The sequence below is a fragment of the Oreochromis aureus genome, linkage group 23 (assembly GCF_013358895.1).
Source record: "Oreochromis aureus strain Israel breed Guangdong linkage group 23, ZZ_aureus, whole genome shotgun sequence".
Classification (NCBI taxonomy): Eukaryota; Metazoa; Chordata; class Actinopteri; order Cichliformes; family Cichlidae; genus Oreochromis; species Oreochromis aureus.
In genome coordinates this window covers 15,776,079-15,797,886 of record NC_052963.1, presented here as the reverse complement: position 1 = coordinate 15,797,886, position 21,808 = coordinate 15,776,079, and the positions used below count along the sequence as shown (strand labels likewise).

The 21,808-nt window shown below is 40.4% G+C and overlaps 1 protein-coding gene across 2 annotated transcripts; it reads right to left on the bottom strand.

Annotated features, from left to right (window-relative positions):
* Nucleotides 1-1,990: 1,990 nt before the first annotated feature.
* LOC116327569 (cytochrome P450 4F3-like) lies at nucleotides 1,991-21,717 on the bottom strand. Of its 2 annotated transcripts, XM_039607184.1 has the most exons (15): nucleotides 20,399-21,717; nucleotides 20,180-20,300; nucleotides 7,850-8,111; nucleotides 7,612-7,756; nucleotides 7,469-7,522; nucleotides 7,202-7,329; nucleotides 4,349-4,470; nucleotides 4,125-4,271; nucleotides 3,907-4,033; nucleotides 3,284-3,350; nucleotides 2,986-3,115; nucleotides 2,759-2,892; nucleotides 2,499-2,563; nucleotides 2,339-2,421; nucleotides 1,991-2,262 (listed from the first exon to the last, which is right to left on the bottom strand). In XM_039607184.1, exons 3-15 carry the CDS (start codon nucleotides 8,033-8,035, stop codon nucleotides 2,049-2,051), a joined length of 1,602 nt encoding a protein of 533 aa, XP_039463118.1. In that variant the 5' UTR covers nucleotides 8,036-8,111; nucleotides 20,180-20,300; nucleotides 20,399-21,717; the 3' UTR covers nucleotides 1,991-2,048. The 2 variants fall into 2 exon arrangements, with proteins under 2 accessions (XP_039463118.1, XP_039463117.1); XM_039607183.1 differs by lacking the exons at nucleotides 20,180-20,300; nucleotides 20,399-21,717 and adding an exon at nucleotides 9,972-12,831.
* Nucleotides 21,718-21,808: the final 91 nt, after the last annotated feature.

Below are 21,808 nucleotides of genomic sequence, written 5' to 3'. Positions count from 1 at the left end.
ATAAGACACATGAAATACCGGAAGTAGCTGTAGCAAGTAGCAGACAATTTTTTTTCTGTGATCCTGTGTAATTTGTTAAAGGAACAGTAGTCTATTACACAATAAGTCTGTGTGTATTATTGGCTGAATGTCTAGCTTTGATGAAACCTGTTTGGTTGGGATGTATTTTAATGAAGTGACTTTTTCTACTTTTTTTGTTTTTCTACTCTTCTGGAAAGAACTTTGCAAATGATTTTAAGACTCATTTTAATTATTAATGAGTAAGACTGAGCAGTAGTTGTATGAAATATAGGGTGTTTGTCTGGTTTAAGAAAGAGACTAATGATGGCACAGTATATGTTTGAGCATAGTGTGTGGTCATTCTGAATTTGAGTTATCATTTTTTTTTAAAGTGGGCACTAGCACAGGCCAATATTTGTAAAACTCTGTTGGAAAACCATGTGGACCTGGGGCTTTATTTTTTGGAAGATGCAGTAGAACTCCATAGAATTCAGACTCTAAAAGAGATTAGTCCAGAGCCACAGCCTGTCCATCCTTTATTTCTAATAGACTGAAATTCTTTAATGGCAGAATCAGATGAATTAATGCAGTGGTTCCCAAACTTTTTTTGCTGGGCCCCCCTTGTTTAACAAGAAAAATGTTCGCGCCCCACCCCCTGCAGCATGCCACACGCACACGCACAAACACATCCTTCAACCACACACACCCATATTTTGCTCCATTGCGGTTTATTTCACACCTCAAACATTTATTAAACAATTAAGCAAATACAAATAATCTGCAATAAATTACAGGTAGTAAGAAAATAAACTACTAACTCTTTTACGCTCCCTCCGCACCTACACCGGTATTTTTGAACGCAGCAGCTGTTTCGGCACATGTAAACGGCGTGTCGAATCACCGAGAACGGAGATTTTTAAAACTCCTTTTTTTTTATGCTTACGTGTGGACAAGGAATACAGAGTTTGTCACGCAATGTCAAAGGTATGTGCCTTTTTCACGTTACACTGTGCGCCACGTTATTGTTTACATGAGATGAATGGCAGATAGAGACAAAATACTGTTAATCTGACTCTGCAGGTTTTACACGCTTACATATACAGGCCATTACTGTCCCTGCATTTAGAAAGGCAGAGGCATCACGGTGTAATTATTTTACATGTAGTTGTTTTTTTTTCCTGTGTAATAATGTTCAACATTGCTATCAATACATTTTTCAAAAAAACCCTCTACAAAATGGGTTCAAAAACATAAAGAACTGTGGGATACTGTTTGTCCGTGATTTGAACAGCCCAGAGCTGCTCCCGATGCAGGGAAAACTAATTCTGCAGGGAGACCTACCTCAGCACTTGTGCAGGTGAAACCAAAGGGAAGATGTGCTTCACCATATTTTCTAGTCTTTGGCTTAGAATGAAGTTGGTTTGGAAACGTATTCAGCTATGCTTCATCTCCTGCTTTGCGTTTGTGTGGGCGCCTCGTGCTAGCAGTGTCCAAGCGTTGTTTTTGTGTTTTTTTCCCTTTTCATGCCGCGCCCCCCCTGCAATAGCTCTGCGCCCCCCCTAGGGGGCGGGCCCCACACTTTGGGAACCACTGAATTAATGCATGAGGACAAGCAAGGCAAGCACTGTGTTGATCACATAGTCAGGGTGATAAATTATGACAGTGGAAAACCTGTACACCTTTTAAACTTGAAAGACTCATAATGAATCAAGTGATAATTATGTGGCTCATTATGTTTTCATGACGTTATTGTGGAAATAAAAACACAGGTGATTGTGGAAGCAGAAGATTTTGAATACATCGAATGGAATATAGCAGACTAAACTTTCTTAAGTTTTCAGGAAGAATAAATATTTGCAAGACTATCTGTGCACATTTGCCCCATAAAGAGAAAGCTTTTCCTTTTTTCTTAAAGCACAATAACAAAATGCAAACAAAATTCTTAGACAGGTCTGCTGTAGTTTTAATGTCAATGTCAAGTTTCACTTTCTAGCTGATCTTTTCTTGACACTTTATTAAAAATTAAGTTCAAGTATTATCTTTGTGGATCATTCCTCTGACTGTTTGTTCAGTCTGAGTGTGTTCAGAGGCTCCAGCTGCAGCCACAGGCCTCCCTCTGCACGCAGGACAATTTGGGGAAGACGGCGAACTCTGCTGCTCCCGAGTTCAGGGTTCACCCCTGGGGTCAGTCGAAACCTGAGAAGGGTCAGGGCCACTACAACTTGAAGCTCTGTCATGGCGAATTTCTGACCAATGCAGTTCCTGTAAAGACATACTTGTTATATTTTAACCAATCCATTTCCTAGTTGTACTATTTGGATTAAGGCTAAAACTGAACCTGGGGCCTGAAGAGAAGGGGATGAAGGCATGAGAAGCTTGGCTCATTTTGTTGCCTGGGTCAAATCGATGGGGATCAAACTCCTGGTTAGGGAGCAAATGGGAAAGGTTAAACACACAATAGGTTTGTAGAAATGTAGATTATGTTACCAAGTGCTTACATTTGGGTTTGTCCAAACAATAGGGTTGTGGTGTGTTCCGTAAATGCTGACCAGGCAGACTGTACCTGTTTCACAAGAAAAAGTTTAAGTTTCCCTTTACAGCATCAATCTCTATCGGTCACCAACTGTTGGCGTGATCCTTTAACATACGGTCTCACAAATGAAGTATTGAATAAAGTTGAGTATGATTCATGACAAGACACAGCTCTTTAACCTCTAAAATCTATTTAGAAATCTTGAAAGAGAGCTTTGACTCTCACCCGCTGGGACTGTTCGATTTCCTGGCAGCACCATGTCCTGGGTGTAACTCCGTGATACAGCCTGTACAGGAGTGTGGAGTCTGAGGCTCTCTTTGATGCACATGGTGGTGAAGGGAAGGTTGGACAGATCCTCCCTTAAAATTAAGATATGTCAGTGCACTGAGATAATATTCATATGTAACCATTTGAAACTGCAAATAATGTTGTTGGCATTTGTATTCTCTGACCACTTGATTTCTTGTCCATCTCGTCCCTCCATCAGGTCCATCACTTCCTGTCTGCATTTTTCCTGATAGTGTTCATGGCGTGCTAAATTATACAGCATCCAGCAGATGGCACTGGCTGTTGTGTCATGACCTGCAGTAGACGAAGGAAGATTTACCAATTGTTGAGACATCTGAAGGACAACAAACTGTGAGCTGCAACTCTAAAGACACATGCTCATCCTAGTGTATAGCAGCAGTTAACATTATAGTGTCGTTTTTACATCTGACCACAAAAGTTGGTGTCAGAGTAGCGTCTCACCTGCAAACATGAAGGTGTTGGCTTCAGCTTGTATCTCCTCATCTGTTAGGCCTCGTCCGTCTTCGTCCTTCAACACAGACATCAGTAACACTGATAAAGTCCCAAAAATGAAATACATTTTTAGATGTTCTCCTTCACTTTTTAAATCTACCTTTAACTATTTACTCACTCTGAGACCAACGTCGACACCCTTTCACTAAGATTGCACGTATGTTGGACATTAACTGTTCCAGTCCCTGTAGTCCTTATTGTCAGTGGGATATAAAGCTGTGTAATGCTAAATCTGCACTAATGCAGGCTTATTATCTGCACTCTGCAAGTTGAGGTGCTATGTCTCGTATAAACAAAACTTAACACATATGTGATTATTTCAGAACTGTCTCAGTAATAGCTCATATTAAATGAGTCTGGAAGTGGATCATCATCCCTTGTTTTAAAATACTTTCTTCACTTTACACTTCTCTGACAGCAGCTTAAAGTTTTATAGATGCTGACTGGAAGTTTGTGTTCCCGTGGGTGTTGTGAAACTGTCCGGCCCACTCACGGTTTTACAGACACTTCAGCAGATGCTATATTGGGATTAGGAATAGGACGATATGCTCCTCAGAGTCCCTCTGTCCTACCCTTGTCAGCAGTAGAATGTCCACAAAATCTTTCCTCCTCTGTGATGTCGGGGCAACAGATTGTGTTATTATCTCCCTCTGTTTTTTGTGAAGGGCACGTCTCTTCTGAACCACATCCCTGCTGAATCTGCAAACCAGAATAAAGCAGACTAAAATTCATGATGCCTGCAGCTTCCTACATAACTTGTATAACAAATATCAGAAGGTCAGAGCATTACCTGTGTACAATATTTAAGGTTTGTTTGAACAGTTTCCCCTGCTGAGTCTTCCAGTAAATCCAGTCCCAGTGATGTAAAATGTTGTGCTGCCGCTGTGCTACCAGGTCACAGAGCTGCACTATGGCTGACACGTACTCACTGGGAGACCTGGAGGGACAATCTTCTTAGAAACACCATCACAAAAAAAATGGAAGATATCAGTTGAAATAAGTGGCTGTTCTCACTCCTGACAGTTGCTGTCATAGCTGAAGGCACATTTCAGTAAACTGTCCAGAGTCATCAGACTGACGTGGTCAAACATTTCTAGATTAGTTTTGCCTTCTGCCACAAGTCGGCACCACTTGTCCTGAAAACAGAAACAAGGAGGGAAGAACAGGACAAAGATGTGAGATTCTGCATGGAAGGAAAATCATATTTGAATGTGTGATTAATGTGGTCTAAGTCTTCAAGTTAAAGAAGCTAAACTGTGCGTGATCAGTATAAGGGTTTAATGGAAAAAGTGAAAACTACGGTTTGATCTTGATCTACGGTTGATTTCAATTTTTTTTTCACAATTAAATGTTTCACATCAAACAAATGTAACTATTAGACAAAGATAACGGAAGTTAACACAAAATAAAGTTTCTAAATTAAGTTGTTAATTATTAAGGGTGAAAAAGTAATTGCCCCCTAATCCTAATAACTGGTTGGACCACCCTAGCTGTCATGGTTCTGGTGTTTCCTGTTTTATTTTGACAGTTACTCGTCCTGTTTTAAGTGTGCTCCAGTATGTTTCCACCTCACTTGCCACCCTTTGGTGTGCACAGTGTGTCTGTTTATCTTTGTCCTTTGTCGGAGTGTCTGTTCGTCTCTCGTCATGTTCCAGGTCATGTTGTGCTTTTTTTAAACCCTATGTTCACGGTTTTAGGTCCCATGTTCCAAGTGTTTAGTATTTTAGTTCTCACAGTTTTAGTCAGTTTCATCGTAGTTACCTTATGCCTTTTGGTTTGTATTCATCTTCTGCCTCAAATAAACGGTTCATTTTTTATTAAGATTCCTGTTTGCCTCCCTGCTTCTGCTTTTGGGTCTTCACTATTCTAAACCCCGCCCAGTCAGCTGCCGCTGATTGAGACATCAGCAGCAACAATTGCAAGCAAGCGTTTGCGATAACTGGCAATGAATCTTTTACAGTACTGTGGAGGAAATTTGGCCCACCGCTTTTTTAAGGTTATCTCACAGCATCTCAATTGGATTCATGTCAGGATTTTGACTAGGAAGTCAGGAAGGGGGCAAACACTTTTTCACACCACTGTACATTTGAATGTACAGAATGTACTGTACATGAATTTAGAAGATCACCTGTAATTCTGTAAAGTGGAATCAGTGTGGGTGTCGAATGTTTTTCCATTTTCCTGGATGTTTTCTTTGCTGATATTAAATGAAACACGTCATTTTGTTCACAATATAAACAATATATAATTAGGGTGAACAGACTTGAAAACAGACAAGTCCTTACAGCAACATGTATTTAATGATGTGACTTTACTTTTAATAATGAGATATGCAAATTCTGCTTCATGTAACACCGCGCAGAATAAATATATAAAGTAAATACAGATGACGGATACAAACATCCTTTCAGTGTCACTGTTTGAATGCCATTTCTAAATGACAGCCCTGGCGTGTGCTTTGTACATTCTTTTGAAAAAGTCAGTACATCTCATAAAAAATGCTGACAAGCAAACATTTGATCTTCTTGAAAGAGTAGGCCTACCTACAGATAGAAGTGGTGCACTAAAACAAATAGATAATAAAACTGGATTTGATCAAGAAAACAATATCCCAGAATAATTTCCTGGAAGTGAAGGGTTGGTCACACTGTTGTATGATTAAAGTAAATGCCCTTTTCATAGAAATGCTACATTTAACATGAATAGATTTTACATTTTACGATGGAATGGTATATGGCTCCCCTTGTCTGAGCCTGATTCTGCTGATTTCTTTCTTCCTGTTCACTCGCTGTACCACAGACTGGCCTAAAAGCCAGCCCGACGTGTTTCTACTACTATGTGTGTATAATAATCTTCTTTAACATACTAGATTTTATTCTTATTCAAATTATATCAGCACTTTACAGTTATTCAGGGATAAAATACTTAAAATATTTTGCACTATGTGTTTACCCCTGAGTCGTCTCAACAACTCTGACCATTCATGTAGTCAATGTAGGCTGTCAGATCACAGTTTAATGCATAATTATGACTGTGGTGAGTCCACAATCACTTACTCTGGATGAAGCTGCAAAATTCTGTAAAATGAGTCCAGTATGAGTCGATGAGTGTGGTTTATTTGAGGAATAGTGCCCATCTGACCCATCTAAAATTTATCCTCTACAGTCTGTCTGCACCTTGGTCAGTACTCACATTCTACCTGGATCATCCTGCATTCACCACCTGCCTGCTCACCCTGCCATGGGGGGGTGAGCAGGCAGGTGGTGTTTGCCTCCACCACCTGCCTGCTCACCAGCTCACCCTGCCATGGGTGATCAGCTCCCCATTGCCTTTGATACTACACCAAAGAAGTCAAGTAATAGATGAACAATTAAATTACAAAAAATTCCTGTTTTTACACAATGTTCTATCAAAAGAAAAAAAACATTTTTCAAAGTACAAAAAAACCAAACAAAAAACCAAAATGATATTTTCTTTAAATAAACGAAAAATTTACATTCTGAACTACCAGATTTTTTCTTTTGAAGAATTTTACACCTTTAAGATTTTGTTTTAGTCGTCCAGTCTACTTGAGACAAAACGTAATAATCTGAGCTATATGTGGCCCATGTTTCCTTACTGCATACTTACGCAGACTTACAGCATAAAATTCGTTGATACCCTTTTTGTTAAATAACACCTTGATGGCTTACTTTAGAACCTGAAACTTGTGGTACAATAACTTTCCTCATGGTTGCACCACTTTTACCAACAGGTGGCAATTTAAACTGGATCAAATGTTTTCTTGTTTAAATAGGTCACTAAAACCAAAAATTGTCATGGAATCAGTATTGTGCATAGCTGTTTGTGTTACTGTGTGAATCTTACATGCATGATTTTAGACGAGGAGTTAAATATGGTAATGTAGTTCTTCAAAACATCAAAATGAAAAGCTGGAGTCAGCAGTCGTCTCTTGCGAGACCACACCTCGCTATTACTGATCAACACACTGTGTCCTGAGAAAAAAGAGAAACAGAGTTAGTAATTCTAAAAGTCAAAAGACAAAGTCTTAATGGAACATTAAAAAAATGGGAAACAATGGAAGTCCTGTAAACTACATAATCACAGATGAGAAAACGGAAATATTTGACTCACCTAGCCAAGGCTGTAGGTGGTTATAAATGAGCCCTTTTTTTACTGTCATGCTGGCTGAAGGAAGTAAATGATGGATGATGTAAGAGAAGAACAAAAACTCTGGAAATGTGGTTTAAATATTGACTGTTGGTGTTTTACCCTACCAGGTACCATTAGCAGAGGTTTGACATAGTCAGGGTGGAAGAGTCTGACCAGGTGATAGAAAGGACCGAGGAACCAGAAGCACGAGTGTTTGTATGTCTTCACCAGGTCATCCATCTGCTGGAGACCTTCTTCTGTATTCCGTATCTATCATGTTTTAGGACAAATCAAGACCTTAAGCTCAGCAGTCAAAAGGGAATTTTGATATGTGTTGCAACAAAAAGTACCCGTGTGTTGTACCTTCCCAAGATGGCCCAACAGCCATGAACGTGTCTGTGGTTTGCTGAAACATGACAGCCTGCGAGAGTACCAGATGTGCCTCACAGTCAAAACTGCAACCACAACAACCAGTCCAGTACTGAATATGTACATTAGTGAACAGAGACACGTGAAGACCGGAGAGAGGACACTGTGCTGAAGAGCCATCACTGTAAAAGAAATTACTATCCAGAGGTCGACTGGTCCTGCTCTGTGGTTGAGGAAACTGCTCCAACCCTCAATTCTGATTCAACAAGGAGAAAAACAAATGCCAACAGTTTTCAAAAAGAAATTCAAAATTTAGTCATGCCTCACACTGCTTAGGTTCCTGATACCAGACATATATGGAATCTAAAACATGCCAGTCATCACTTTTGTTTATGTTCACAGAAGCATAACAAGTCTTCTTATACTGATACAGCTACAGCTACATACAGACACAACACTTTTTCACACCACTGCAGTTAATTTTAGCTCATTGCTACAGGCAACTTAACAGCACTGTGCATGATAAAAATGACAAATTGCTAACTTCAACGGCAGATACTCGTTGTCATTAAGAATTTAGAGACTGGGTCTCCGAGCCACCTGTGAGATTAAAAGTGATTATGGTGAGGAACTAACAAAGTCCAAAACCATAATTTAGCTTTATTTTGAAGATGTAAAATTATTTTAGTAATCGAGTAATCTATCGATTAATCAAGTAATCCGATAACAAATACCTTTGTCTTATTAATGAGCAATAATAAATATTCAAAAGAAAAAACACAGGTCTTTCAGAATGAACTGCTCATTTGTTTCCATTTTAGAAACTACAGTGTTTTAAAGTACAACAACAACAACAACAACAACAACAACAACAACAACAACAACAACAACAACAACAACACCACTTTGATTGCATGTATGTGTCGTATTGAAATTTAGTTTTTTTTAAAGAAAACATTTGGTGAAGTGAAAAATATATAAATAATCTCAAGTACAGTCAAAGGTCAAATTCAAATAAAATAAGGTATATGAATCTTTACTCCCTCATCTTGGAAAGCTTTCTGATGTTAGTAGGAGGCAAAGTATTTGCTGCTGAAAACAGATGTTATAATGCCGAAGACATTAATTAGTATCAATAATAATTCAGTGTCCAACCCTCAGGTCAGTGGCTCAAAGTTTTACTGGCCCATGTACTATTTTATTGGCATTTGAAAAAAGCTTATATTATTAAAATGGGAATGTAATTTAATTAACACAATAGTTGATATTATTTCACTTTCAAAAAAAAAAAACCTTGAAATTAATATGGTCTAGTACACACCATACCCCCCTTTAAGACTCACCCATTGGCTGCAGGTATACAAAATAGGACAGCTGTGAGTAAGCTCTACAATTTAACCAGTCTTGTGTCATGTTAACAGTTCATATACATATTTAAATACAACTTCTGTGGGCTTACTGCAGATTCTGTGTAAAACAAACGGAGGTGGATGGAGCATCTACAAAGTTCACTTTTTTCTTCACATGGGAGTTTGTTGATCAGGTGCTTTGATGAAGGACTCGCGTTCGCTTTTTCCCAGTTAAGATCTTAATGTTGATTACAGGAAGAGAGTTGCTATTTTGGTCAATAGAAACATGTTTTCTTTCACTCAACTAGAGCGCATGTTCTGTTTATACACACATACCCTGTCTTTGCTCTTTGCAGTGTGTAAACAGACTCCAGTTTTACTCCAAATTTTACTTACTTACTTGCTTAATAATCTTGTCAGACTTTTTATTCATACTGCTCCTAAATAGGTTTGTATTGCAGGTTTGATATTAGTCGCAAATGAGGGTGAAACGCTGGCTTTTACATCTTTAACATATTGCAGGCTACAGCATTAAACAAAGCATCGAAACAAAGAATTAGTGTCAAGATTTTTTTACAAATCAAATTACTCGATGAATCATTGCAGCCCTAATTTACATACTCACAGAATCGAGGTGATGCCAAAATGTTTTGAAACCCATTTCTGGATAGTAAATGGAAATGGAAAGCATAGCCAGGAAGAGAGAGAGAGAGAGACAGCTCTCATTGTCATCTGTAATAGAATTTTAATATATAAAATATTCTTACTGTAAGAGAAGTGAAGAGCTGAGATGAGCAGAGTGCAACTCATTCTACCTGTTCTGCCTCTTATTATATACTAACTGAGCAGATTACAGTTTATTTTTGTTGGAGTGGAACAAAGAACACTTGGTCCTAGATGCTTTCATAAATATCAAACTATTCTAGTGCACTAGCTCACCAATTTCATCAAATTTGACCACGTTTCTCTTTCAGAAACACAAGTTGTGCATATTTGTAAAAGCTTCTTGAAATGAATAACCTGTTTCAACATTCAAAGGTATCTGGTAAATAATCTCTACTAGGGTCTGTTTAAAATCTGGAACACAGAAAGTTAATATTTGAGCATTCAAACAACCTGCAGTTTTTAACCAAACAAACACATCACTCATCAGACTGAGCCCATCACCTTGGTCATGTCTGGTAAACACCAAGAGGTTCTCACACTTTTCATGTTTAGATCCCCTAACACCCTGTTAATTCTTGGTTACCCTTGGTTAAGAAAATATAATCCCCAAACAGACTGGTCTGGGCACAAAATCGCTAACTGGAGCCTGTTCTGTTTGGCTAATTGTCTCACCTCAGCCCTTCCACCAGGACGTACGGAATCACCTCACATCAAGGACAGTCCTCCGGATCTCACCTCAGTCACCACAGGAATATCAAGAGCTAAGCAGATTTTTAGTACGCAGGCCGTATGACTCCGCTATTTACCTCCTCCTCTTCCTCCTATATAACCCATCCAGGCCCAAACAGGAGGCCAAACGGCTGGCTTCATTCATCTGTCTTCATACCCGGTTGATGCTGGTTTTATAGATTATCTTTGTTTAAATGAGATCACAATTAAGATACAGATTTCTCTAAACTAAAAAACTGCTCACCTCTGCACCAGTCCTGATTCACCTTGAAATTAACACACCATTCATTGTTGAGGTTGACGCCTCTCACACTAGGGTTGGAGTGTTGGTCTCCCAGTGTTCGGGTCCTCAAGCCAAGCTGCAGGCTCTTTTTACATAGTTTAGCCCCTGCCTACTGGAACTATGATGTATGTGAAAGAGAGCTGTTGGCAGTGAAACTCACTTTGGAGGGGTGGCGCTATATGTTGGACGGAGCTGAGCAACCCTTCACTATCTGGCTTGACCATAAAATTGACATACCTCAGAACCTTGGCTTCGTCTTTCCTTTATTCTTTTTGTGTCCAGTCTGTCCCAGTCCCACCTCGGTCATGTCATCAGTATATCAGTGTTTTGTTATTGTGTCTGTCTCCCCAGTTGTGTCCTTTGTTACGACTGTTGCCGTAATTATAACATGCAAATTTGAGTGTGCAGGTGCTCCTCCATGATTGGTGCATCCAGGGCGGATGGATCACCGATTGGCTCACGACCGGGAGGCAGCGCATAAGAAGCCACCGCCAGGGACTCCCAGGTCATTCATCCTCCGCCCAACCCAGCCGGCAGACCGTTCACTGTGTCACTATGTTTGTGGAATGTAAGAGCATGTAGGGGTGGACCGCCTTTTTGTTTGATTAGTTTTCTCCTGTTTTTGCTAGTCAGGGAGGAAAGTACTTGTCATTTGGTTTGGTTCTTTTGACTAGGTAAGTTGTACTTATTCCTGAGTTAGGCTACCTTTTGTTTGTTGTTTTGGCCTTGGGTTCACCCTGAAGTTATAATTTGCTCCCTTCCTTTGTTTAAATGCACTTATTGTAAATAAATCACTGTCACAAAGTATTAAGTGTGTGACGTGCTGCTTGGGGTTGGACGGGGATGGATCACCCTTTGTGTTGTGGTCTGGCCGCGCCTAGACGGGCCATAACACCCTGTATCTGTCTGATGTCTTCATGGTTGTTTGGTTCTTACATCTTGAGTCCTTTTGTCTCTCTAGTCAGTCTCTATGTCTTTTTAACTCCAGTGCCACTAAGTTTATGTGTAGTCCGGGTCTCAGTGTATGAGTTACTTCTGTGTGCAAGTATTTACCCATGGTCTACAAATATTGTGAGTTTAGAGCAGCCCCATTTCCAGTTCAGCAACATGTGGTTAGGATTCAGGAGACCTTCAAGATCCCAGGATATTCTAACCATGATTAATTATCAATGTCAATATAGTGACATACATGTCAAGACAGGACAGCTCCTGTCTTTCTGAAAAAAGAAAAAAAAAAATCACAGTAATCTATGCAATCCTATACAAAACTACTTGTTCCATTACTGCTTTAATAGGAATTCAGAAAACAGATAAAAGATATTTAAAGGTCCCCTTTACACCAGTGCTGTTACTGATTAACAGAGGTGGGAAGTAACAAAGTATAAATACTTCATTACTGTAGTTATGTTGAATTTGCAGGTATCTATACTTAAGTGTTTTTTTCTGACCTTTTTTACTTTTAATTATACTCCCTACATTTTTAAACTGTACTCTCTTCTGTACTTTTTATTCATTACATTTTCAAAACAGGCTCATTACTCTTGGTTTAAGGCATTTGGGGGGAGTTATTATTTCATCACTGAGAGCCACTGAGAACATCAAACTAATTTGAGCCAGTAACACATAAAAGCCAGTTCTGTTCATTTATTAGTCATCAGAGGATGACATGTGCCAAAGTCAGGAGTTAAAAGTGGGCTGGATTTTGTTGTTGTTTGTTTATTTGTTTGTGTTTTTGCCACAACAACGGAATGACTGCAGGTGTCCAAAGGTTGCGGTTGCAGTACTTCAGCTAGCTTGCTAGCTAGCTACTAACATTTGGTTAGCACTACTGAAAAGGGGCATAAAGGGGGTTTACGCAAAGTTTCTATTAGCTTAAAAAACATCAGCAAACACACAAACTGTTTGTGTGCATCTTGTCATACATTGTGTTGCTAGCTAAATGTCCAGCTGCTGTATTTTACAGGGAGAGGAGAAAAAGAGCTAACTTCACTCAGAGATGGAGAAAGATAAGAAAGACAGGACAGGAGAGGAAGAAGAGAGGTTAGATTTAAAGGTAAGAACTGCTCAGTGGTATCTGATAACCTGGAAATTTAAAGCTTACATGTAAGTCCTCATGTTTGTAAATCAGATATTGGGTCTGTATACATGATTATGTTTTTTCATATTGTGAAGCATGCTGCAAACTAAGGTTGTCATGTTCCATGGGAGTGTCTAGGGTTTTTCCAGTTTGTGCCAGGATTGTTTCCAGGGTTCACCCTCTGAGGTGGAGATTCCGGCATCTCACCTGAGCCTCAACACAATCAGTACGAGGGCTTTTTTATATGAGCGCTGCCTTAACTCTTTACCAGTTCATCCTGCTACCTTTGGTGGTAACCAAGACTGTGGAAAACATGGACGACGCGAAAGCTCCCCAAAAATGAAGCCAAAACGTCTCTATTGCTCCCTGGTGTCTGGCTGCAGTATAGGTCATAAACCCCGCCTCCTCTATGTTAGCGGATGGGACTGGGGTCAGACTAAAATAAATTAATTCTCCTCAGATACATTTTTTCCAAAGATTCTTTCTTTTATTTTCAATAGTTCTCATCACACTGATTTATGTCCAAGGGGTCTCCTTTCCTATAAGTTTGAATCTAATTACTGTCACAGTGATGCTAAACTGGGGTGAAACGCCATCGTGACAGCTTTTACTGGCAGCTGCAGTCACGGAGAAACTTGCGCAGAGTGCAACTCATTCTACGCTCTATCTGGAATAGCATAGGCTCTGAGAGGACGGCCAGCGCTCATGTTACAAAACGACATCCGACTGTTTTAACCTGACAGCCTGAGGTGTTCTTCAGTAAACTGGACTACCCGACAGAAGGAGCTGAAGCCCCGCCGCACTTTTTCGGTAAATTAAACGTTTTTGTAAGCTAATCCCTAACTAACGTCCTGAGCTAGGTCCTGAGACCTAGCTAAGGTCCTGAGACCTAGCTAGCTAAGATGAGTACTCAGCTTTCATAGAAACTTGTTTTGTACAGTTTGTTTAGTTAATCCGTGCAGGTGAATGGATTTACCCCAACTATAGAAAACAAGAGAAACGCCCCGGGCTTCTCAGTCACTAACTACTTACCGTTACTGTACTTCTATTACAAGTATTATACTGTAAAAGCAACAGGCTTCAGCTCCTGTGCAGAGCTGATTATTAAATATGTGCAAACAGCAACATTTTTTTCAGTCTCTTGTAGGGATGGGTATCGAAACCCGGTTCTTGTTGAGAACCGGTTCCCACTGTTTCAATTCCTTGGAATTGTTTGCAATTTTGCAAACGATTCCCTTATCGATTCCAGTCGCCCCGAATGACGTCACCACGTTGTGGAGCGTCATTTACCTGGCAGGGCGCCTAAGCGGCTCAAACGCTTAAAAGTTTGGTTATACTTTACGAGAACGGATGACAACGGGGCAACTTGCAATATTTGCAAAGTAGATATTTCATTTAAAGGAGGAAACACTACGAATATGCAAAAGCATTTGCTCACAAAACACGCGATAACCTTAAATGAATGTCGTGTTTTTAATTCTGCTCCGGACTCGTGAATCTCAACCCAGCAGCAGCGGTAATGTCTGCACGTCCTCTCCCGTTAATGCGGCAGGTAAATAATCAACTAACAGTGCATATTATGTTAGCGCGATCTGCCTTATTACAAAACCTACCATTACTGTGCGCTGCATTTAGGTGACCATGATGAGAGAGACAGACAGAGTCTGGCTGGCAGTTCTCGCTGCAGTCTACCGGTAGCGTCTCCTTTTAGTCCAGGATAGACGAATGTCACCGAGCAGTGACTAAGTTTGTGGTCAAAGGCTTGCACCCATTTGCCACAGCAGATGCCCCCGATTTTCGGTAAGTGAATGTGTTTAATTGTAGGCAGTGACATTACTGGATATTCTTGTGTAATTGCTACAGAATAATTTATGTTATGTTAAGAATATTTATTTTATTATTTTACATTTACAATTTTTTTTCCTGGGGACCCTGTGACACCCCATTGAAGAGCCGTAGGCTGTGGATCTCTTAAGATCTCACTGTTGGGTTTGTAAGGCCATGTTACTCCTAAATTTCTATCCTGTTCAAAGAGAAGATATAAAACAAAGTTCTAAGCTAATCGACCTTAGTGTTGTCCTTTTTTAAAAATAAGAATCGATAAGACAATCGATAAAGAATCGAATCATTAAACAGAATCGAAAATGGAATCGGAATCGTGAAAATCTTATCAATACCCATCCCTAGTCTCTTGTAATATCTGTAAAGACAGTAACACCATTTTTTTAAAGCTTGTACTTCAGTAACTCCTCATTAATCAGTAACTATGGATTAAACTGTAGAACTGAAATAATCTAAGAGAAGAACTTCAGATTCCAAGTGTGTGAGGACAGAGAAGGATCAGCTCTTTTTAGATTTGAGAGATAAACTTTATATTTCAGTTTGTGATTATTCTGTTCTCGTTGTGATTACAGGAGCTGCCCTCAGATTCAGACTTCAGCACCATGAAAACATTACAAAGGTTAAAGTACCACATGTGCTTTCAGTGAAAGCTGCTGCTGTTTTTATTGATAAAGTTAAAGACAAAAGGATTAATCACCCATGTAACTGTTCCACTATATATCAGCATTAACAGGACCTCAGTTTTGTGTTTCGGAAACCTGCTGATCTTAGACTTGCAGAGCTTTTGTTTTAAACACTTGATGTACTCAGCTGCATGAAGAGCATGAGATTTTCTCTGACACAAATAAAACCTGATGAAGGTCAAAGGTCATCACTTGTATGTTGAACTACAAACTGGTGATTCAGAATTCTTTCAGTTTTTTTCCGATGGTGTGTTATTTACCATAAAGTGATTCAAAGTTACTCATACCAGAGTAACCAGAGAGGATCATATATTTTTAAATATTACGTCCAGAGCCTCTGAGGATTATCCAAGTATTTATAACATTACACAAACCAAAGGTCTTCATCACAGTGTTCATGAAATGCTGGATTTATTCATCTTCTGGGGCGGGCCTACAGTGGAGCTCTGAAGATTTCACTGTGACGGAGGTGCTGGTGAAGATCATGAGGTCCTCCTTGATCAATGCCATGAGATTCAGTCTTTCTGAACTGATGCCTCTCTCAGTGGGTAAACAGAACTTCTGGCACAGGACAGCTGTGATGAAAGAAAGGGAGGATGTTTCTTCAAACCTCTGGACCCAGGAAACCCAGCTTGGTCCTGATGGTCTCCCTCACTAGTTTCTCCCCAGGGTGAATGTAGCTGTTGATATAATATGGACTCTATTATTAAATGAAAAGAACCAATTACACTACACTACTGAAACCTTCTGCTGCTGTTTTTAAATTTTCCATGTTACCAGACTGTAGAGTGCTCTGAAGATTTAAAGTTTTAGATCCACTAACATCTAATGTTAAAATCTCACAGCATCACATTTTTGATATTAACAGTAACTCTGGACCTCTGTGGAGTGTGCAGCTGATCTCATGGCTGTCTAAAAATGGATAACAAAAACTAAGGAATGCTGAATTATTCAAATACAGACTATTAGAGTAACAGGTGTGTAGCATCACTAACTAGCTACCAACAAGCCTCAAACACAGTCGTATGCCAACGGCTAATCTAGTAAACGAATTAACAGCAGAGTGATTTTAGATGTTGTAGAACTATAAGATGATAAGCTGTGTGTCTTTTTTATAATAGTGATGTAGTTGTATTTACCTTAATTGAAACAAGTTGTCAGTTGTGGTAAACCCATCAGCAGATTAACTGGAGCAGCTGGGCTACGTAAAAAGTGTAGGGGGACGTGATTGCAGGCATGTCCAGCGGGTGTGTGGGTGGGAGCGTGACCCAGTTGCTCCACCTCAAGTTACTACTGCGCAGACTCTGGCTCCAAAAATGCAAGATGGAAGCCTCCAGAAGCGAGATATTTTTGCTTCATTTTTGTACAGTCGGAGGAGGTGCTGTCACGTCATCCATGTTTTATACAGTCGTGGTAACTAGGCCTCCCTTGTGCTCGGCTTTTGTGTGTCACTTTCATGCCTAACGTTATCTCTCTGTGTTTCCACTCCTGGTTACAGCCACCTCGGATTCACCTTCTGCCATCATCAACTTCCAGTGCTAGTTCAGCTGGCTCTCACATCGACAGTCAGTCACAACAAAGGATCCATACTCACCTTGCTTACCTGCCTGCCCTCCTGCACATCGTGACTCTCCTAGACCCCCTTCAGAAAAACGACCTTGTCCTTTAACACTGCTTTTCCCACTCTTTAGATTCCCACGGGTACCTTCCCCAAAGCAACTCACCCTTCTTAGTGTCTCCCCGTGATTTGTCATTCTCCATCCACGATCCTTCACAGCTGCCTGTGCTCTGCTGGCTTGTACCAAGTCATGTTCTAGCTAATGCCGTATTCTCCCTAATAAAAATCTTGTAAATAGTTAATCAAGTGTAGAGTCTGCATTGTCGGTTTATGACTGTATGAACTGACCAAAATGGACCAGCAGACCCAATTCATCCTGCAATTAATAAGCAGGGTGCAGTTTGCAGGCGGCACGAAGAGACTCTACAATCCCTAGAAGCTTGATAGAAAGCAGTTAGTGACAAACAAGAACAAATTGTCACCAAGCTCTCTGAACTCTGAATTCTCCGTCTCTCATCAGCCCTCCTGTTGCTCATAGTTTCCCTGGGCCACCTCCTGTCGATATCTCCCTCCCTGTGTTTGAATCATTATATCATGGTGTTACCTCCACGTCGCTTGAACCATTCCACAGTTTAAACGTCTCTTTTTCCTACTGTCCAGGCTCCAGAAACATCAAGCCCGACACTCTCTTGCATCAATACTCCTCTGATTCGGAACCACTGGAACCAGCCACAATCCTTCCCTCCACCTGAAGAGTGGGCTTCCTCAAGTGAGACATTGAAGAGGTAATCCGCCAGGCTCTCCAGGGTGAACCTGAACCTTGGTATGGGCCCTCCTGATTGGCGGTTCTTGCTCGGGCAGCAGTCATCCACTGGGCTCACACCACACGGTTTGCCTGTCACCCAATCATGAGTAGAACTGCAACACTACTTAGACATCATTTTCGGTGGGATTCATTAAACAAGGATGTGAAGAATTATGTGGCAACCTGCCTTATCTGTTCCCGTAATCAAACTTCCACTCAGCACCAGTGTTGGGCAAGTTACTTTGAAAAAGTAATTAACCCTTTAAGACCGGTCGGAGCGGGCACGCTCCGTTTTGTGTAACTATTTTTAAATCCCTGTAGAACCGGAACCACATAAGCTAGCGCAATAATTTTTTTTGCATATGAAACCAGAGGAGTTGTACTTATATCTTATCCCATCGGCTTGCCCTAGGTCACGGTTTCTTTCCACAAATAGCTTTGCAAAACACGGAAACACGCTTTGCCGATCCGATCAGCTGTTCAAAACACTTCCTACGTTGGAATAGACATCAGCGCGAACTATTGCATGTCCGCCATTACTTACCCGAAACCGGAAGTGATGTCTTTTCACAGAAAATGTAGTTTTTTTTTTTACCTTCGGGGCCTTATAAACCTATACTGGTGTTGACATGTTTGACTCTATGCTTTTCTGAATACTTTCTGGGATGCTTAGAACTCAAATTGCACTGCTGGAAATAGTTTATTTTGATGCCCATGCTGTTATTTTGCAAATTTGGATTATAATATTTATTTTCGTTTTTCCTGCAGTATATAAAAATTGGTGTATCTCAGAAATAAAACTATGAAGACAGTCAAAATAAATTTCCTGTTGTTGGAAACTATTTTGTGCAACTTTTTTGTATTTACACTTTTGAGGGATAAACCTCTTAAAGTTCTCTAACTAGAAATATATGTAAAAAGACCAAAAACAATTTTCATTTTTTTTGCAGTTTATTGCACTGTTTTGCAATTTATGTAGTTACTATGGACTTAATGCATACATATTATTACAATTTGGGCTATGACGGTTGTATTGATGTATAGTAACTTAAAATGTTCCCAAAAATGGCACTACAGCATGTAAAAATGTAAAGATAAGCTCTAACGCACTTGGTTCTATGGTAGGTCTTAAAGGGTTAATTATAGTTAATTATAATTACTAGTTACTTCTTCAAAAACGTAACTATAAAGGAGAACATCACAAGCCTGATACCTGCAGGTCTGACAGCAGCAGGTGTATCACTCCTGTTCTCTACCTGGAGACAGCAGTCACCTCATTGTTCTGACACACAACACAAAACTATCCACAACACTACACACTAACTACACAAGGCAACACATTAACTACACACTCCGAACACGCTAAACGTCAAATCAAATCTCTCACATCTCAAAACTCGCTCTCTCTCTCTCTCTCACCGTCACTCCTAAAACTTCCCCCTTTTCCTAAACAACCAAATGTCATGTTGCCATATCATTTTTTGATTGGTCGACATGGTGCATTTTTCCACCAACACGAAAGGGCAGTTTTTGTCAGGGTCCCTGTGCCTACCCGGTCGGCTCAGCATGGCTACATATGTTTTTATTTTCATTTTTGTTCCTGCTCTCTCCCTTCCTCTCTTTCCCTCCTCCCTCGGCCTGGGCGGAGCTCACCTGTGGGCTCCTGCCCCTGCCCCACGCACCTGTGGCTCATCACGAGAGTGTTCCAGCTCCTTTATAAGATGGCAGCTCTGTGTCTCTCGTCGCTGGACCGTTGCCGACCCTCGTCAGTGTAACTCCAGCTCAGTTAACTCTAGAGTGTTTCTCAGTGACCTTCCGTTGTAATCCCTTCGTGTCTCTGTGTACAGATTCCCTGGACCCACCCCTGTGTTTTCTGAAGTGATCGAGTGTGCGTAAGCCATCGTGCTTTCTGTGGAGTGTGAAGAGGAGCGTGTGGAGTGGACGGAGTGTGTGCGTGGACTTTCAGCGTCTTTCCCTTTCGTGTGTGGATCCCCGGAGTCTGGCCTTCCCCTCACCTTTGTAAATAGATCACCTGGTGAACTGTGATAAAGACTTTTTGTGTTTTCGAGACTTAGGGCCTGCGCGTGAGTCTGTTCTGTCCCGCTGTGACAGTTTTTTGTTTTGTTTTTAAAATTTTTTGGTCATAATCAGAGAGTGCTTGCTAGCACTGCCCTTAGACAGTAAATGTGATGAAACTATTGAGGAAAAAAACACATGCGTATATATTGTTTATCATTACTCTGGTTTTACGTGGCCTGTCAACACAATTTAAAAACTGGTATATATCACCTTGTTGCTTTGTCATCTTGAAGTAGTCGTGTGATTGGCTTACCATGAGTATTTGATTCTTCCTCAGTCAAACAGCAGCATTCATGTGATTGTTTTGCCCCCTTAGCTCCAGGTCTTGTGCCAAAAAGTGATCGTCTGCCAGAGCGTAATTGCCGTCTGCAACTCTAAAGACACATAGTCATCCTAGTGTATAGCAGCAGTTAACATTATAGTGTCATTTTTACATCTGACTACAGAGGTTGGTGTCAGAGTAACATCTTACCTGCAAACATGAAGGTGTTGACCTCAGCCTCTATCTCCTCATCTTTTTGGCCTTTTCATCTTAATACTTCAACACAGACATTTTGTAATGATGTCAATCAGTAACAATGGAATAGACATCACCGCGAACTATCGCATGTCTGCCATTACTTACCCGAAACCGGAAGTGACGTCTTTTCGCAGAAAATGTAGTTTTTTACCTTCGGGGCCTTATAAACCTATACTGGTGTTGACATGTTTGACTCTGTGCTTTTCTGAATACTTTCTGGGATGCTTAGAACTCAAATTGCACTGCTGGAAATAGTTTATTTTGATGCCCATGCTGTTATTTTGCAAATTTGGATTATAATATTTATTTTCGTTTTTCCTGTAGTATATAAAAATTGGTGTATCTCAAAAATAAAACTATGAAGACAGTCAAAATAAATTTCCTGTTGTTGGAAACTATTCAGTAACACTGATTCACCTTCTCTGGTTCTCCTTCACTTCACTTTTTTGCATCTACCTTTAATTATTTATTTACTATGAGACCAACTTCAACCTACAACCTTACCCCCTACAACCATTTACTTAGGTTGCACGTATGTTTGACATGAACTGTTCCAGTCCCTGTGGACTTTAGTAGGAGTTGGATATAAAGCTGTGCAATCTCAAATCTGCACTAATGCAGGCTTATTAACTGCACTCTGAAAGTGGAGGTTCTTTGTCTCTTTGTCTCATTTGTCTAAACAAAACTAAACACATATCAGTTCCATGTGATCATCTCAGTACTGTCTCACTAATAGATCAAATTAAATGACTCTAGAAGGTGATTGTCATCCCTTGTTTTCAAATACTTTCTTCAATTTAGACTTCTCTGCCAGCAGCGTAAATGGTAGATGCTGACTGGAAGTATGTATTTCTGTAGTTTTCAGCTTAAAACAGCTAAACTCAGCTACTGGACAGTATTCAGTATCCGTAAGTTTTATTGGAAAAACTGTGAAAATTATGAAATTATAAAATTATTTCCTCTAGCCTCTATGCGGCAAGTGGTGGTTCAGAGTACCCAGCCTTCTTGGAGTCCCTGGGTGAGGTGCTGGAAGGTGCTCTGCCTGGGGACGCTGTAGTTCTACTGGGAGACTTCAATGCTCATGTTGGCAACGACTGTGAGACCTGGAGGGGCGTGATTGGGAGGAATGGCCTCCTGGATCTGAACCTGAGCTGTTGTTTGTTGGTGGACTTCTAACGAACACCATGTTCAAACATAAGAGTGTCCATAAGTGCACGTGACACCAGGACACTCTAGGCCGCAGGTCGATGATCGATTTTGTAATCGTATCATCAGACCTGTGGCCATATGTTCTGGACACTCAGGTTAAGAGAGGGGCTGAGCTGTCAACTGATCACCACCTGGTGGTGAGTTGGATCAGGT

What these genes read in the sequence shown, in the direction of transcription:
- LOC116327569 (XM_039607184.1), bottom strand. Translation starts at nt 8,035, where the DNA reads ATGGCTCTTCAGCACAGTGTCCTCTCTCCGGTCTTCACGTGTCTCTGT. An exon ending in CCTCGTCTAAAATCATGCAT is followed by an intron (nt 4,471 to 7,201) that starts GTAAGATTCACA and finishes TTCTGTTTTCAG; the next exon opens with GACAAGTGGTGCCGACTTGT. An exon ending in ACCTTAAATATTGTACACAG is followed by an intron (nt 4,034 to 4,124) that starts GTAATGCTCTGA and finishes TCTGGTTTGCAG; the next exon opens with ATTCAGCAGGGATGTGGTTC.